Raw genomic sequence first — 16,669 nt, 5'->3', positions numbered from 1 at the left:
GAATCAACTGGTATAAATACAGATGTAATAAGACAGCAAGACACAGAACTTAGAATACGGAACCAAGAGACACAGAACTTAGAATACAGAGCTTAGAACACAGAACTTAGAATACGGAACCAAGAGAGACAGAACCTAGGCACAGAACCTACACAGAACGTTCTCTAGAGATAGAAGAACTTCGCTGGAGAGAACATGGCAAGAGATCCTGGACAGAAACTGACCTCAGAACTTAGAGACAGAACCTAGCGAGAGAACATGGCAAAAGATCCTGGACTGAACCTGACTACAGAAATTGGCAAGAGAACCTGACTAGAACCTGGTGACTGAACCTGGCTGGAGAACCTGGACAAAACCTGGCTGGAGATCCGAAGCAGAACTTCGCTGGAGATCCAGACCAGAACTTGGCTGGAGATCCTGGCTAGAGATCCTGGCTAGGCTGCTGATCAACTGAACGCTGTCTCTGTGTCATTCCTTCTTCGCCGACTCCATCCACACCTTTGGGGACCCCTGGACCTGCTGGGGCAGGACCCCGGCAGCAATGCCCCAATCTTTCCATAACATTTAACGATAGAGGCTACAGTTGTGGTGATATTTCATCACAACAACAAAATTATGGTGGGAATAGAATGCCCAATAAAAACTGCTTTTTAAAAATTTCAGGGAAGAAAAAAAAATCTTTATGAACAGGACGAGGCTACATAAAACATAAGTAAAAAGAGATTCATATTGTTTATTGGAAATCGTCTACACTAATTCATTTTCCACTAACAAATTACTAGTAATTGGGAATATGTTTTGGACTCTGTGACTAAACAATATGATTTAGGCGAGGACTAAGTAGATGGAACAACTTCATATTAAATATTTACTCAGACTCTTACCTATTCAACCCTCCAAACATCAGAAACACACTCAACCTCCAAGACGTAGAACACACCTTGCCTCTTATTCACTGACCTTTGTTGTAACAGCAAGTAATCTCTCCCATTTCTGACCCTCTCTATATTCCTCCTAGGAGACACATTTTAATTTTATGGTATCATATCTATACCTACCCTGTCTGATTTTCCCTACTAGATTCTAATTTATCTGTGGACAGGGACCATATCTGACTCATTTTTGTATCCACCTATTTCCTGTAACAGAATGTCTCTATATGGCATGTAAGTATTCCCTACATTTTTATTAAATAACACAAAATTTTCTAGGACTCATTCATCTTCTATAAAATGTTCCTTCAAGAAAATAAACTCATAATAAAGCAATTTAGAAATGCTTTAAGTTTTAAATCAGTTCACATGTACTCATCGTTAGTTATAAATTTCACCAAAAAGAAGCTGAAATTCAAAATCAACATCTGCTTTGCAAGAAACACTGCTATGTTTCTTATGGGAGAAAAATATCTACAATATCCTTAAAACTATGAAACTAAGGCAAGAGTAATTGACTCTGGTACTGTCGTCTACTGTCTTTCAAGGATAAAAAGAAAAATATCAACCAAACAATAATTTACTTTCTGAACTGTGAGCTGCCTAGGGTCAAATTTGACTTCAATGGAAAAGATGGTTCAAATTATTTAATCGCTGAAATGTAAAGTATCAAAACATCAATCTGAAACTGAAAATGGTAAAAAGTAAACCCCTACTACTGTTCAGTTGTGAAGAACAAGAGTAATGTCATCTGACCTTTTTAAAGGTAAATTCTTTATTGGTGATTTAAGTTATACGGTAAATCAATTTCACCTAAATCAGATTTCTCCTACTGGGAATTTAAATAAAATGCATATTGATATTTTGCTTTTATGACAAATTTTATGCTGTTATAGTAACAGAAAAAGTCTCCAGATTCTGGCTATTCAAATCCAAGACTTAGAAAACAAGGTATTAGGAGAGATGTCAGACGTTCCCTTCAGTTTATCATCAAAAGATGAAGAGGAGATTCTCCCTACGGCGTCGGGCAATCATGGTGAAGTAACTCCCATCTTGAACTAGAATCTAGCTACACCCCTTATTTTATTAAGAAATCCTTCTGCAGCAAAAAGAGAACCATGGCCCACAGGGGGAAGCCACTCAAATCTTCCCAGCAGTCATGCTAATTTCACTAAGGGGGTGTCATGCTTTGGGGACATTATGTTATGCCAGTGGTTCTCAGCCTTGGCTGCACATTAGAATCACCTGGGAATCTTTTTAAAATCCTGATTTCTGGGCCTCATCCTCCGGAAATTCTGTTTCTTTGTTACTAATGTTGTGGCCCCACCCATAACAAATTGTTCCCTGCCCTCTCCTGTAGCTCTCGGCCTCCTGTGGGACGTGTTGTCACTCTGTTAGGGGTGGAGCCACAACATTAGGAACAAAGAAACAGAATTTCTGGAGGATGAGGCCCCGAAATCAGAATTTTAAAAAGATTCCCAGGTGATTCTAACGTGCAGCCAAGGTTGAGAACCACTGTGTTACGTGAACTAAGCCAGCCACAAAAACAGAAATACTATATAGTCAAATTCACAGAGACAGAAAGTCGTCAGGGGCTGAGTGAAGGAGAATTGGGGAGTTAACTGTTTACTGGGGACCATTGTTTCACAAGATAAAAAGAGCTTTGAGCCGAACCGGTTTGGCTCAGTGGATAGAGCTTTGGCCTGCGGACTCAGGGGTCTCGGGTTCGATTCCGGTCAAGGGCATGTACCCTGGTTGTGGGCACATCCCCAGTGGGGGGCGTGCAGGAGGCAGCTGATCGATCTCTCTCATCGATGTTTCTACCTCTCTATCCCTCTCCCTTCTTCTCTGTAAAAAAATCAATAAAAATATTTAAAAAAAAAAAAAAAGAGCTTTGAAAACTGGTTGCGCAACAATGTGAATGTACTTGCACATGATAATGGTTAATATGGGTAAATTCTGTTATGTGCATTTTACAATTTTAAAACATTTACATAAAAGAAAAGTGTATCATGGCCAAATGAGCCTAATGGTCCCTTATGCTTAACACAGAATCAAAAATATATAGACAAAAATGTGATTTATGAGTGCACGAAAGATACGCATACATCCCATGTGACAGGGTGGCAGGGGAACAAGACCAGGGTACCACTTGCTTGCGGTCTGAAACCATCCTTTCCCGATTGCTTCAGAGAGCTTGCTTTCAACTGCATCCTACTGCCTTTGCCGCACCAACCCCCTGTGTTTTCCAAATCTCTTCACATGACGATCATTTGTTCATTCAACAGTTATTAAGCATCACTGCGTGTGTCAATGTATTCATAGCACTTTATTAAGAGCTATATGTGAGTCTGATCATAAAGTAAATAAATAATGCCGCAGGATACTAGCAACCTCTGAAAACAGAAACACATCCTCCAAATTCGTTACCCAAAGGCCTTCTAAGCTTTGGGTGAGTGGCAACCACTGATCAGTGAGAAGAAAGGGATATGAAACGTATTCTCCCGCCGGCAAGGCCCAATGAAAAACGGTAATGAGGAAGTTCCCGGAGACCCTGGGTTTTCTGTTGCATCAGCATTGGGGCAGAGTGCACAAAAGGGACAGAGGCTAAGAAAAGCAGCGTGATTCTGGGTTGGCAAGGGAATGAAACGCCACGCCGGGGACAAACACAGGAGTTAGGGTGTGCAGTCTCAGGGAGGTCTCTCATGTGACTGACGACTGCTGTCAAGGCTGTTCTAATGAAGGCAGGTGGGAGTGTTGTTCATGCTCCAGGACAAAGCAGTTTCTGAATATGGGACCGGGTGTAACTGACATAAGATCAGTGACATGCCAGTGACCTCCATAGTTGGTGACGTAACATTTTTCACTGAGCCACTTTTTATGTTTACCCTTCACGATGTGTCACATAAATGGCAGTGGAACTAAAGGTAGAGAATGATTAGAAGTCAACAAATAATCCATATAAGCACAAATTCGGACAGGAAAATGGAAACACCTCAAGCGTCTCCATGGCTCACACAAGCACAGTCCATCTGCATGTCCCAGCATGCTTTTCATGATCAAACTTTCAGCCATCCATCCAGCAGTCTCAGCTTAGATATGCACAAGCAAACAAGCCACCCAGTTACTATAGTAACAGCTTTTCTGGGAGGATGAAGAGAATGAGGTGTTCTGGATATTCTATTTCTATCAACGGTTTTGCAACTTATACTATAAAATATTTAAATATTGCAATATCTCAAAACACACTAAATACAATTCAATCTTTCTGTGTTGATTCTGGAGATAATCCAGGAATATAAATATGGGTATCAATGTTCATTGTCTAGTAAATATATGTCAACGGATTTCTGACTGACAGACATTAAAGGACAGTTTATTTCCATATGTTAAAAAATAAGTGAAAGGAAGTCTGAATGCAAGGTTCTATCCTGATCGGACACTGAAACAGAAAAAGCATCACTAGAGACGCGGGTTAAACCCAGATAAATATGTAGTTCAGTCAATATTATTGTATAGCCACCTTGGCAATAATGTTTTGAAAATGCTGATATGTTTCAATAAACTGATACCTTGGGGAACAATTTGAGCATGACACAAATTTCGTGTTTGCTAGTGCACAATTTCATCCACAAGGAACAAGAGGTGAACACAGAAAACTGCTCTCACCTGGGCCGTGCCACGTCAGATCATGTGTGCAGACACCCACCAGCGACCTCAGTTCCGGGAGTGAGTTAGCCTCCCCGCTCCCCATCCACATCTGTTACATACAGCTCCCAGTCAGATTGCTAATCGCACTCTCCCTCCACTTCCCAGGAACACATGAGCTGCGACTCTTCAGACACCCAGACCCACAAGCCAAGTCTTTTTCAGGTCTTACTCAAGGTCAAGTGCCATATTTTTGTACTTATGTGTTTCTCATCATTTAATGTGTAAAACTATGGGACAGCTTTTATTAGGTTCCTAACTTCGTTAAACTGCACAAAGTTTTTGAATGCTGGGCCCTAACCCTATTTTCCCCATAAACCCTGTGGTTTTCATTGCACAATTCTGCATAGTGCAGTGGTTTTTAGGAATGCATTTGTCACATTATATTTGGAGCAGACTATTCCAGCAATAATTTCTTAGTTTTGATAAATGTGCGATGGTTATGTAAGAAAGAGCAAGCTAGAGGAAGGGTGCACATGAAGTCTCTGTATTATCTTTGCAACTTTTCTGTAACTATAGAATTATTCCAATTAAAAGTTTAAAATAATAAGTATGTGTCGTATATAAGTACACTAGTATGAGGCCATGGTCTCAGCATGAAATTCTGCATTGATAATAACTGCCAACACTTAAAGTAGCCCTTACTTGGTGCCAAGCACTGTTCTCAGTATTTTATATACATTAACTTATTAATCATTCTCACAACACTATGAAATAAGTACTGTAAGCATCACCAATGGACAAATGAGAAGACTGAGGCACAGTTAAAAATTTACCCAAGATCATGCATCTAGCAACGTGGCTCTAGTGTCAGTGCTCTCACCCTATGCCATACTCTTTCACAGACAACTGTTTAAATACAACCTTTTAAACTAGATACTTTCATCATTCCGGAAAGGTCTTACAATGGAAAAAGAGGCATAAATGAAAACTCTAAATAATCCTTCTAAAGTGTGCTATAATACTTGAAACTAATATTATATTGAATGTCAACTGTAATTGAAAAAATAAAAAATAAAATGTGCTATAAACATCAAAAATACCAAAAGTCAAAAAAATATATTTCTTTTGGTTTACAAAAAAATTTGTTGTCACAAATTACGGGAGCTAATAAAGATGGTAAAAATGTCACCTTTCTACTTAAAAACTAAAGCAGTCACCTGGAGTATAAAGTGTCAATGTTTTATGGCAGTGACAAACTGAGACAGTAGCTAATAAAAAGATGTATCATCTATGACAGAAAATATAATTCCAAAGTTTTACAAAACTCCGTCACATTCCATCAATGTCAAATACACAGGATGATTTAAGAGTGACAATATAAAACACAAAATAACACATACCATGGAAGTTTCCCAGCAATCATAATCCTGAAATTTTGTTGAATGAAAACTGGTAAATGAAATTGTGTTTAAATGCCAAGGCAAAAGTTCTGCCAATGGGCTCTCAAAACAGACTAGTTAAATGGTCAACTTGTTGGCACAACTTACTATTGCTTTCCAAAATATTATACAGCTTGAACTCTAAAACATAAAACCCCGCCTACTTCAATTAGTGCACGCATTCATGCAAACCAACTTACACCAGTCCACACGTTCATTCAAAACCACTCTGAGTTCCTGCTTTGTACCAAGCACTCCTCTAGACACTGAGGCTGTATTAGTGAACAAGATACAAAGTCCTGTCCTCATGGAATTTATGCTCATTCCTTCATTTTTTCACCCATCCAACAAGCAGTCAGAGTGCCTACAAGGTGCCAGGCACTATGCTAAGTGCAGAGGGTAAGGACGGAAACAAAACATAAGATTCCCTTTCCTATCGGAGCTGACATCTTAGAAAGGCAAACAATGAACAAGACAAATCAGTTAAAACTCAGCCTGAAGTAGATAGTGATTAATGCTAGGAAGAAACAGAACGGGGGGGAGGATGCAAGTGTGGTAAATTGTAAACAGGATGGCCAAGGATGATCGGAGAAAGTGAAGAAGACAAATGGCCATTTCACGTCGGTGTAAGTGCCGGGAAGCAAAGTGAATTCCCTTCGGGACATCGTTTAGTCTTTTATTCAAATGGGCACAAGATGGACCTGACCCACTTGGCAAACATTTTCAGAGAACCCACTACCAAGCACCACCTGAGGCCCTGGGGATCCACAAATAAGGAAGCGATGGTCTCTGCGTGTAAATTTGTTTGGGCTTGAAGCTGAGCGTTTGTTACAGAAGGGAACAAGAGGGAGGAAGGAGATATAAAAATGACTGCTGTGATACGATAGAAAAAGTGGTTACTACAAGAATGAACAAAGAATTATGAGAACACAGGGAAAGGCATAACTACGGAAGACCTCGCAGAAGAGGCGGGGCCTGAGACATAGCTGCGGTTTGGCTTTGCAGTCACGTCTACTTTGGGAGACAGAGTAGACTCAATGTGAAAGACTTTCTTGAAAAACAAAGATTAACCCAAAAAATGTCTATGTTTTTTCAATGTGTTTAAAATGGATATAACTTATGGACCCAGAAGAAATCAGTCTTTTCAAAGTTTGTCTAAGCAACATATCTCAAAACAAAGATGCAAAATAACTTTATCTTCTGATTAACCTCCACTGCAATACGGTATACCTGAAATATTTGTCACATTTTAAATAAGTTTATGGAGGACCCCATAAAGAAAACATAGGGCATTCAAAGACAATGTAGCACTGCACTATAAAACTATTTTGTGATGAAATTTCAGGTGAAAATCAAATGTTTACCTAAGCAATCATCAGGAGACAGTAACAACAAATGCATTCAAATCTAAGGAGAAATTGCCTTTAAAAGCACTTTAAGAAACAGTAGCCCTCACTCTATATTAACAATTTACAGTAGAAAAGTCCTTTCCATTCAAATTAGATCTATTTTGTGAAGCGGAAAAAAAGAAGAAATTAATTATATTAGAAAATATTTATAAATACATATTTATAAAATACACTTACATATCACTATTCAGATCTAAAGCAAAAGTGTGGAAAACAAAAGGGCATTCCCAGCATTTTCTTTTTGTTCACTTTTATCATAACAAAAACGTAACTTTTTAGCACTATAAGTAGTGCAAAATAAGGAGCTTATAATTTATATTTTCAGAGCCTACTGACTCTAAGTAAATATAGATTCAAATCCAGGCTGCACTTATATGAAGTTTAACATATTAATAAGCCTCTGTAAATCTCAGCTTTCTATAATAGCAGGATAATACCAACAGTGTTTGGAAACCAGACAGAAGTACGGGCCAATACACAGTAATTACTCCATAAATGTTGGTCATCATCATCGACACCTAAGCCTACAACCATGACACTGAGTTGGGGTGGCGGGGAAGGAATTAAGAAGCCAAGTGATCCCAGTTCCAATAACATGCCTTAAAGCTAGACGCTGCCAGTAGGTCAAGGGCTGTAACAATGATTTCAATCAGGTGTGTCATAATCCTTGATGGTGTTTTACAGTATGCGAACAGATTTCCTGTCTATCAATTCACCTGTTACTAAAAACATGCAATGGGAATAAGCAAGACAGGGACTGTCCGTTCATTTTAAAGGTAAATCAACTCCAAGTCAGAAAGGACGCATCATGCAATTGATGACGGAGCCACATGTACGGTGGGCTGGTGCCCTGAGGTGGGGGGTCGCACAGTGGCTGCATAGCCTTGCCTTCTGGCTCTGCAGTCACTGGCAAGCAAGGTGTGCCCTGCCCTCCCCTCTCCCCCGGGTCTGCTCAGGCCTGGCCTGATGGCCTACCATCTCTGGGCTGTGCACTGAGGCAATACCTTCTCTGTTCCTCTTTCTCCAAAAGAGATGCGCTGACCCCCAGAAGCCCCCTGGGTGGTCCCACTGGGACTAAGTGGAGCCAGTGGGCTGGAAGTCTATGTCACATGTTACAACACAATCAAACAGCCTCGAACTGAGATAGGAGCATTAGTCTAAGGAACAGTAACGTGCTCCTTTGATCTCGCACTGGCCTTTTGCCTCTGGAACTTCAGAGGAGAAAGGGTTGTTGAGAGAAACAGGCTTCAGTCGCCCTGGGCCCCTGGTCTTACTCCTAATGTGGTCAGTCCACACCTCAATTTCTGAAAGCTATAACTAAGTCAAACAGATCTCGTTATCCTGAAAACCTGCTCTTAACCAGAAAACAGTACATGCTGAGTGCACCGCAGTCAAATCAGGGGGCTTTCAGAAAAAGGGACGTGCATGCCCATTAAGTTAAGGTGGCCCTGCTTGTGCAAAAACACAGTGTGGTTTCAGGATCATTTAAAATAAGTCAGAAATAACTTTATAATCAGAAAAAAGGTTTAAATAGGTTACATTAAAATTACTCTTCAACTTAAGGGGTTCAGCACGAAACAAAAACTGTCATAATTTAGAAAGTAGGTAAAATTCCACTAACAGTGGCACATACCAAGCTTCGGGCAGCAGAGCAGCATACTCGTGAGGGGACGTGGTCTCGGGGAAGTTGGAGAGGATGGCGAGGCAATGAGGGAGCAGGTCCGACCCGTGGTAGGTGAACAGAATCTCCAGGGCCGGTACGTTACTTTCCTGTGCAGAAGGCAAGGGCCTTTAGAAACTTTAGAAACAAAGTCTGACAACATTCAAAACCTTTTCACTGACTTTTTATGCAGATCTGATGTCGAGTATTGTGAAATAGTCCTGATTCTTCCTAGTCTATGTCATGTTTCTCAATCTAAAGCTACAAAAACATTTATTTTTAAAAGTCAGAATGAAGAATAAAAATTTCTTATTTTTATTTATTTTTTTTAATTCTTTATTAGTTAAGGTATTACAAATGTGTCCTCATCCCCTCCATTAAACCCCCATACTCCCCCCCCCCCCCCCCGCCCCGCCACTCATGCTCTCATGTATGAATGCATATAAGCCAAACCAATGGACATGGACAACGGGGATGAGAGCATAAAATTTTTTTAAATATGATTTCATTTTGTATACATTTACTAATATTACAACAAAAAAAGGAAATGTAATGGCATATGTATGCGATAACATCAACTGAATAGCTCAGAGATTTAGAAATTGTTAGTAACCACAATTGTTTTATTTATAGAAAAGCAATTACCCGCGCGTAAGTTCTTGCTGAGAGAACAATATTCTGATTTCTGAACTTCTTGAAGAATTCTGCGTCATATCTCTGTTCGGATGCATGGGGCACTCCTAGGATTTGCTGAAGGAAAACAGTGATTTAATGAAAAGCCTTTTGAATACCAATGACAGGGATATATTAAAAACCTTTACGATTCTGTGCACCTAAATAAGTAAGGCCTGAATTAATTACACTATCAACTGTTAACTAAAGTACTACATCTGCAGTCCTGCCTTTATTTTGAAAATGGCGATGTTCATAAATGCTGTTAATATCTTAAAATCCAGAAGTAAATGAAATTGGCAATAAAAATTAAATTAATTACAGTAGGACAACTAACAGCCACCACCTGGCAAAAACAAATAAGCAACAGCCACGCCTGGCATGCATTATGAGCACCTGCCACGCTGAGAACTGTATGCTGCTGCAGTGAACTCGATCACATGTGAAAGGAACCATTTAATCGTTCAACAAATGTTTACAGAGTGCCGACTATGTGCTACGGGCACTGTGACAGGCCGCAGTGATGCAATGAACAGTAAGTATATGGATCCTGCCCTCAAGTAGCTTAAAATCTAGTACGGGCCCAGCCAGCATGGCTCAGTGGTTAAGCATTGACATTTGAACCAGGAGGTCTTGGTTTAATTCCTGGTCAGAGCACATGCCTGGGTTGTAAGCTCGATCCCCAGTGGGGGGCATGCAGGAGGCAGCCGATTAATAATTCTCTTTCATCATTGTTGTTTCTCTCTCTCTCTCTCCCTCTCCCTTCCTCTCTGAAATCAATAAAGATATGCTAAGTGAAATAAGCCAGTCAAGAGAAAGATAAATATCACATGATCTCACTCATTTGTGGAATATAATGAACAACATAAACTGATGAACAGAAACAGAGCCAGAAGCATCAAACAGTCAGTCCAACCTAAGAGGGAAGGCAGGGGGTATGAGGGTAAGAGATCAACCAATGGACACAGACAGTATGGGGGTGAGGGCATGTGCAGGGGGTGGGAACAGCTGGGGGAGAGGTCAATGGTGAGAAAAGGAGACTTATATAATACTTTAAACAATAAAGAATTTAAATTTTAAAAAAGAAAGAAAAAATCTAGTATGAAGACAAACAAGCCAACAGGACCAGGCAAAGGGAAACACTCGTCTGGGAGGGCAGGGAAGGCTTCCCAGAAACAGCATGAAGCAGAAACAGGAAGGAGTTAGCCAGGGCGACTGCAAGTGTAGGTCTCCCCACTACGATGTATGACTTAGGGCTCACGTCTGCCATGTTCAATGCTGACCCCAGATCCATAGCATACATAATAAATAACCGATAAGTATGTTAACTCTGAATGAATTCACTGGGAGGGGAAAGAGGGAAGAATGAGGACATGTAGAGGAGGGAGGGAGGGAGACGTTCCCTTGGGAACACGTTGAGTTTGGGCTCACAGCACATGGAACAGGAGCTGCCCAGGAGGCAGGTGGGTACACAGGTGAGGAGTTCCGGAGTGGGACATGAGTTACACATGTGATGCAGTTCCTAGTGCAGAAGCGAGTGTGACTCCAGGGAAAGTAAGCGGGATGAAACGGAAGGAGCCTGAGGACACCACCACTGAAAAGGTGCACAGGGAAAGGGAGTGTGGATCTGAAATGCAGGCGGAGGAGCAGACAGAGAAGTGGGGGGAAAGGAACTCCATGCACACTCATCCCGCTCTCTCTGTTCAGTAAATCCCCCTCACCCTCTCCTGGCTCATTCCCATTCAAATTCAAACAAACCGCACTTCCTTCTTCTGTGAAAACAGCCCTTGACTCTTTTGAGGTCTCTAGCCACAACTATCTTCCCTGCCCCACTCCTGTCAGACTCCTCGGGAGAGCAGCCCGCACCACAGGCTCCAATGCCCACTCCCTACTCCTTCCTAAATGTAGCCGCTGACAAAAATGCAAGTTAATGCAACTCCTGCCACAGCAGGACAGGCCTCTCCAAATGCGGCCACAACCCATCCTAACACCTCTCCTCCCCTCCGCTCACCGTGTCAGGAGCACAGGGTTTACCTCACACCACAGGCCTCTCTGTGTCCAGCCACGGATTCTCAACAGGAAGGTCAGCTATGCATTCCTGCTCCCTGTGTACCTAGACCAGTGGTTCTCAACCTGTGGGTCGCGACCCCTTTGGCGGTTGAACCCTTTCACAGGGGTCGCCTAAGACCATCCTGCATATCAGACATTTACATTACGATTCATAACAGTAGCAACATTACAGTTATGAAGTAGCAACGAAAATAATTCTATGGTTGGGGTCACAACATGAGGAACTGTATTTAAAGGGCTTGAAGGTTGAGAACCACTGACCTAGACCAATTATTTACCTCCTCTAAGCCTGTTTTCATATCCATAACATTGAGAAGCTAATAGTATCTACTTTGGGAATTGTTGGGAAACTATCTGGATTCCGTACATAAGATACCAACGACAAAGGTCCTCAGCAAATGTGTGGGTATATCTAAGATAGTCTCTTCCCTACTGGACCCCTCAACAAATATTTACTGAGCTCCTCAACAAACCAGGCATCATTCCAAGCTGGGGACTGCAGCAAACACAAACCCCTACCTCTACGGAGCCTCCATTCTCGCATCCCGCAGCCCCTAAACCTGCCTTCCTGTATTCAGGACTAGTTGAAACAAGACTCCCATTTCTCCCGATGTAGTGTCGCCTCGGACATCTCCAGGAAAAATGTAACATTCTTCTCCATTAGGCTCCCTCATCAACGTTTCACACCTTCATTATCATCAGTTATTTCCTAGCTAGTGAAGTATTGTTCCTTTGTCATCTCTCAACCTCCAGCACTGGCTTAATATCTGGCATGTTGTAGGCACTTGAATAAAGTGCAAATGAGTCCATTTTCATCTCATCTATCACAGAATTAATAAAATAAGCCATGCCCTACGATGAAAATGCAATGTCTGTCTCTAGCACTATCTACTTATTAGCCATTATACCTGTACTAGAGGCAGGCCTGGCCGACAATCAAGGCCGATCTGCAGGGCAACCAGCGGGGTGATGGGGGGGGGGAGGGGCCCGCTGGACCCGCCTTGGCTGGCCCAGCACCGCTTGCTGGCCGGCCCTGCCCCCTGCCACCACCACTGGTCACCTCCCTCAGTGGGGCAACTGGCAGGGCAATTGGGGGGGCCCCCCGCTGGCACCGGCCTTGGCTGGCCTGGGGCCTGCGGGCTGGGGCAGCTCCTGCATTGAGCATCTGCCCCCTGGTGGTCAGTGTGCATCATAACAACTGGTTGTTCCGCCATTCGGTCTATTTGCATATTAGGCTTTTATTATATGGGAGGATATCTCCATTTCTAAGCTTCAACAGCCAAATTCAACTTTATTTATTTGTCAAAAGCTTAGTTTAATTCCCTTAAACAGTGGGTTTAACAAATACTTTAAATATCACTATTACCGCCGAAACCGGTTTGGCTCAGTGGATAGAGCGTCGGCCTGCGGACTGAAAGGTCCCAGGTTCGATTCCGGTCAAGGGCATGTACCTGGGTTGTGGGCATATTCCCAGTAGGGGATGTGCGGGAGGCAGCTGATCGATGTTTCTCTCTCATCGATGTTTCTAACTCTCTATCTCTCTCCCTTCCTCTCTGTAAAAAATCAATAAAATATATTTAAAAAAAAAAATATATCACTATTACCGTGTAATAATAAATGTCCTTTCTACTGTCAAACAGGAAAAAGCAATTCAATAACTAAAAAATAATGAAAAAAGTAACTGGAACTTTTCTTTTTAAGATCTTATCATTGGTAAAATGAGGGCTAACAATACAAGAATGATAAACTATATCTTATACTGACTTCCGCAGTTCACATCATGCTTTTTATATATATTATATATATTAAATATCACAGAGCCCAGATATAATTAAGATGATATGCTTTTAAAAATATGATCCTCCAACATTCAAACTGGCTGTATGATAGATTAGGAAGTTTTTGTAACCTGTTCGTGTGAAATGATATACCCATTGCTATGATTTTTAATAAGCGCAGAAATAGCCCTCTTTTGTCACTAGTATTTTGTCTAAAAGCATTTCCATCATATTAGCAGGCAGGGAATCAAATGCTTTGGGATTTGCCTTCAGGCATCAGAAGGACTAAACACCTCCATTATTCTGGGGCTAGGCATCACATCATTGGGTGTGACATCCTGAGTGCCTACTATGTGCCAGTCCCAAGGGTCAGTAAAGGTATACCCAGAGAGGAGACATACATAGGCTGAGAAAGTAACCTGCAAGTGAAGCCACGCTTCCACGGTTAGAAATGTAGGAAATCCTGGGTAACCTCAGCTGTGGGGGCACGTGGGAGAGCAAGCTGAGCTGGGGATGTCCTGAAATGTTTCTCTCACTTTTAACAGCACCTGAACTGGCCTTGCAGTACAGAGTGCCACTGAAACGGCCAACGTGGAGACCTCTGCGTGTGTGTACCTGAAGAAACAGATATGTCTCCTTTTTCAAGTTCAAGTGCCTAATTTGGGCCATAACTGGATCCAAGTTCAATTAACTAAGTTCAACCTACTAACAAATCATTAAAATAAAATATTCACGTTAGGATTATTAAAACATAATATATACTGAAATGTACTGGAGACAGTTGTATTCCATAACCTTAAAATTGAAATGTAAAATGAAAGTAAGTGAAAGGACTATAGATGCAGGGAACAGATAGAGTGACGTGGCTAAAGCACTTCCGTTCCCTAGACTAACAACATCACTCTGGCCCTTCACACCCTTGAACTTTACCAAAACTGGTACACAAGAGAACCTGTTTCTGGACATAATGAACTTTTCCCACCTCAGTAGTTCTAAAGACCAAGAATGTCAGGTGTCAGAGAAGCCACAGCATTTGTAATGACAGACCAAATAAACATAACTGGCTTATTAAAACTAGCCCCTACCTCATAGGTGGCCAGCCGGTCTAAGTAGGTTAATAATTTCAGTCTACAACGGCAGAGTTCCTTCTGTTCCAGCGTTAATCTGTTTCGAATGAATAAATCAGGCCACTTAGTTACCAAAAAAGCACATTTCTTTAACGGTTAAAATAAAAAAGATCTATATTCTATTGAGCCCCCAATTCATGAAATAGCAGACAAAAGCACAAAGGTAAAATATGAAATGCACTTGATGCAAGTTGCTGAAACCATTTAGAGCAATTATCGCCAGCAAAGGACAGAGTTAGGTGACTCATTCTTTTAGAGAAATTGCCAAAGCAGCAGCAATACACCCCTTACTCTGAAAAGTGCACTAAGCGAAGCAGTTCTCCTCTCCTCCTGCGCTCCTTCTCCTTTGCATTCTGGGCGGGCTCGTCCTCAGGCAAGAGCTCCTCATAGGAGATGCCCTCGATGTCTATCTCACCAGGTAATGTGAATCTGCAGGGAAAGAAAACACACATCTATTTTGATTTTTTTTTTTAATTTCATGTAGTGAAAACCCACTCTTCCCTTCAGTGACTGACTTTATCATTAATTGGATTTCCATGGAAACAACTCCTCACTGGAAAGAAAGCTGTTGCCATTGTAACAAAGTTGCTCACTGGTTATACCCCTAGGGATGGAAAATGCCACCAGGTTATCAGTGATCAGCACATCGAGAAATTTTTAAAATCAAGAAAATAAAAACTACTTAGGAAAAAAATGCACCCAATGTGAAACAGCCTATGAAGAAAATGGTGCCCAAGTTTACAATTTGAATCACTTCTATTTAAGGTCTCAGAATGATAATGAATGTAGGTCTCCTTTACGTTATTTATGTATCAGATATCCTATGGCATTTATATCTCACAAAAATGTTCCAAATGTCTGGTGAGCAATGGCTCTCAGCAAATCACTTTATTTTACTATGAACTGACATTTGTACGGGGCTTAAAGGTTTATGAGGTGCTTCCACCAGATATACAGTTTCATCACTCCAGGTGATTCTGGGAGGCCGGTATGATGTCACAGATAAAGAGAGTGGATGAGCCCGGCTGGCATGGCTCAGTGGTTGAGCACCGACCTATGAACCAGGAGGTCACAGTTCAATTCCTGGTCAGGGTACATACCTGGGTTGTAGGCTCAATCCCCAGTGCATGGGGCGTGCAGAGGGCAGCCAATCAATGATTCTCTCTTATCATTGATGTTTCTCTCTCTTTCCCTCTCCCTTCCTCTCTGAAATCAATAAAAATATATTTATTTAAAAAAAGAAAGTGAATGAAGCTCATACTTGCCTAAGGGGGCTCGTTGGCCTTATTGGCACACTAGGTATGTGCCTTAAGCCCAGAGCTTAGAAGTGGCCAGTGTTCGGTAAATGTTTGTAGCATCTGCTCTTTTCCTATCATCAGGCTATCATATGTAAATACATTTCACTAAGAGAAAAGACAACTGGGACCTCAAATAAGACAACATTGATCAAAGGCAACTGCTTCATCACAGAATAACCTAAATAGAGGAATGTTTACCCTTCCCAATGTCTCAGCTTAAAAGCATTCACGTCAGCTGCCCTTCTGCGCCCCAATCCTTCTGTCACCAACCTGCCCTCATCCACTCCTCTCCCTATTGCCAAGAGCGCCTCCAGGTCTGTGCCCTTCAGTCCATACTGCAGCAGCTCTTTCGCAGCGTCTACGTTTTCAGGAACTCTTTCCAGACACTCATGAAGAACCCAGGACCGTTTCTTTATTTTACTCTGGATGCAAAGAAAATGAAACACAGAGCCATCAATCAACACAGACCATCCATTAGCAGCCGACAGCTGCCATCTAGAACTGTAAAGCTATACCTCAAGGAGCCTAGGCAGCTGCTGGAGAGGGTCAATAGAATCAAGGTAATTCCCACTCCCCAGTGATGATTAGAATTCAATGGTGCGAATGTGGTTCCAACTGCTGTCTTTCTTCTTT

The 16,669-nt window shown here is 41.6% G+C and overlaps 1 protein-coding gene across 2 annotated transcripts in view; it reads right to left on the bottom strand.

The window, feature by feature from the left end:
* NBAS (NBAS subunit of NRZ tethering complex) overlaps positions 1-16,669 on the bottom strand; it is a 209,243-nt gene that overhangs the window by 139,519 nt on the left and 53,055 nt on the right. For both annotated transcript variants that reach the window (XM_036335298.1, XM_036335299.1), the window contains exons 17-21: positions 16,307-16,458; positions 15,030-15,167; positions 14,697-14,775; positions 9,737-9,841; positions 9,065-9,201 (exon numbers count right to left, since the gene is read on the bottom strand). In XM_036335298.1, coding sequence (XP_036191191.1) covers positions 9,065-9,201; positions 9,737-9,841; positions 14,697-14,775; positions 15,030-15,167; positions 16,307-16,458 — 611 coding nt within the window. The remainder of the gene's footprint in view (positions 1-9,064; positions 9,202-9,736; positions 9,842-14,696; positions 14,776-15,029; positions 15,168-16,306; positions 16,459-16,669) is intronic.

Source organism: Myotis myotis, unplaced genomic scaffold (assembly GCF_014108235.1).
Source record: "Myotis myotis isolate mMyoMyo1 unplaced genomic scaffold, mMyoMyo1.p scaffold_m19_p_14, whole genome shotgun sequence".
In the NCBI taxonomy this organism is placed as follows: Eukaryota; Metazoa; Chordata; class Mammalia; order Chiroptera; family Vespertilionidae; genus Myotis; species Myotis myotis.
The sequence above is the reverse complement of the archived record's forward strand: the minus strand, read 5'-3'. Positions and strand labels throughout refer to the sequence as shown.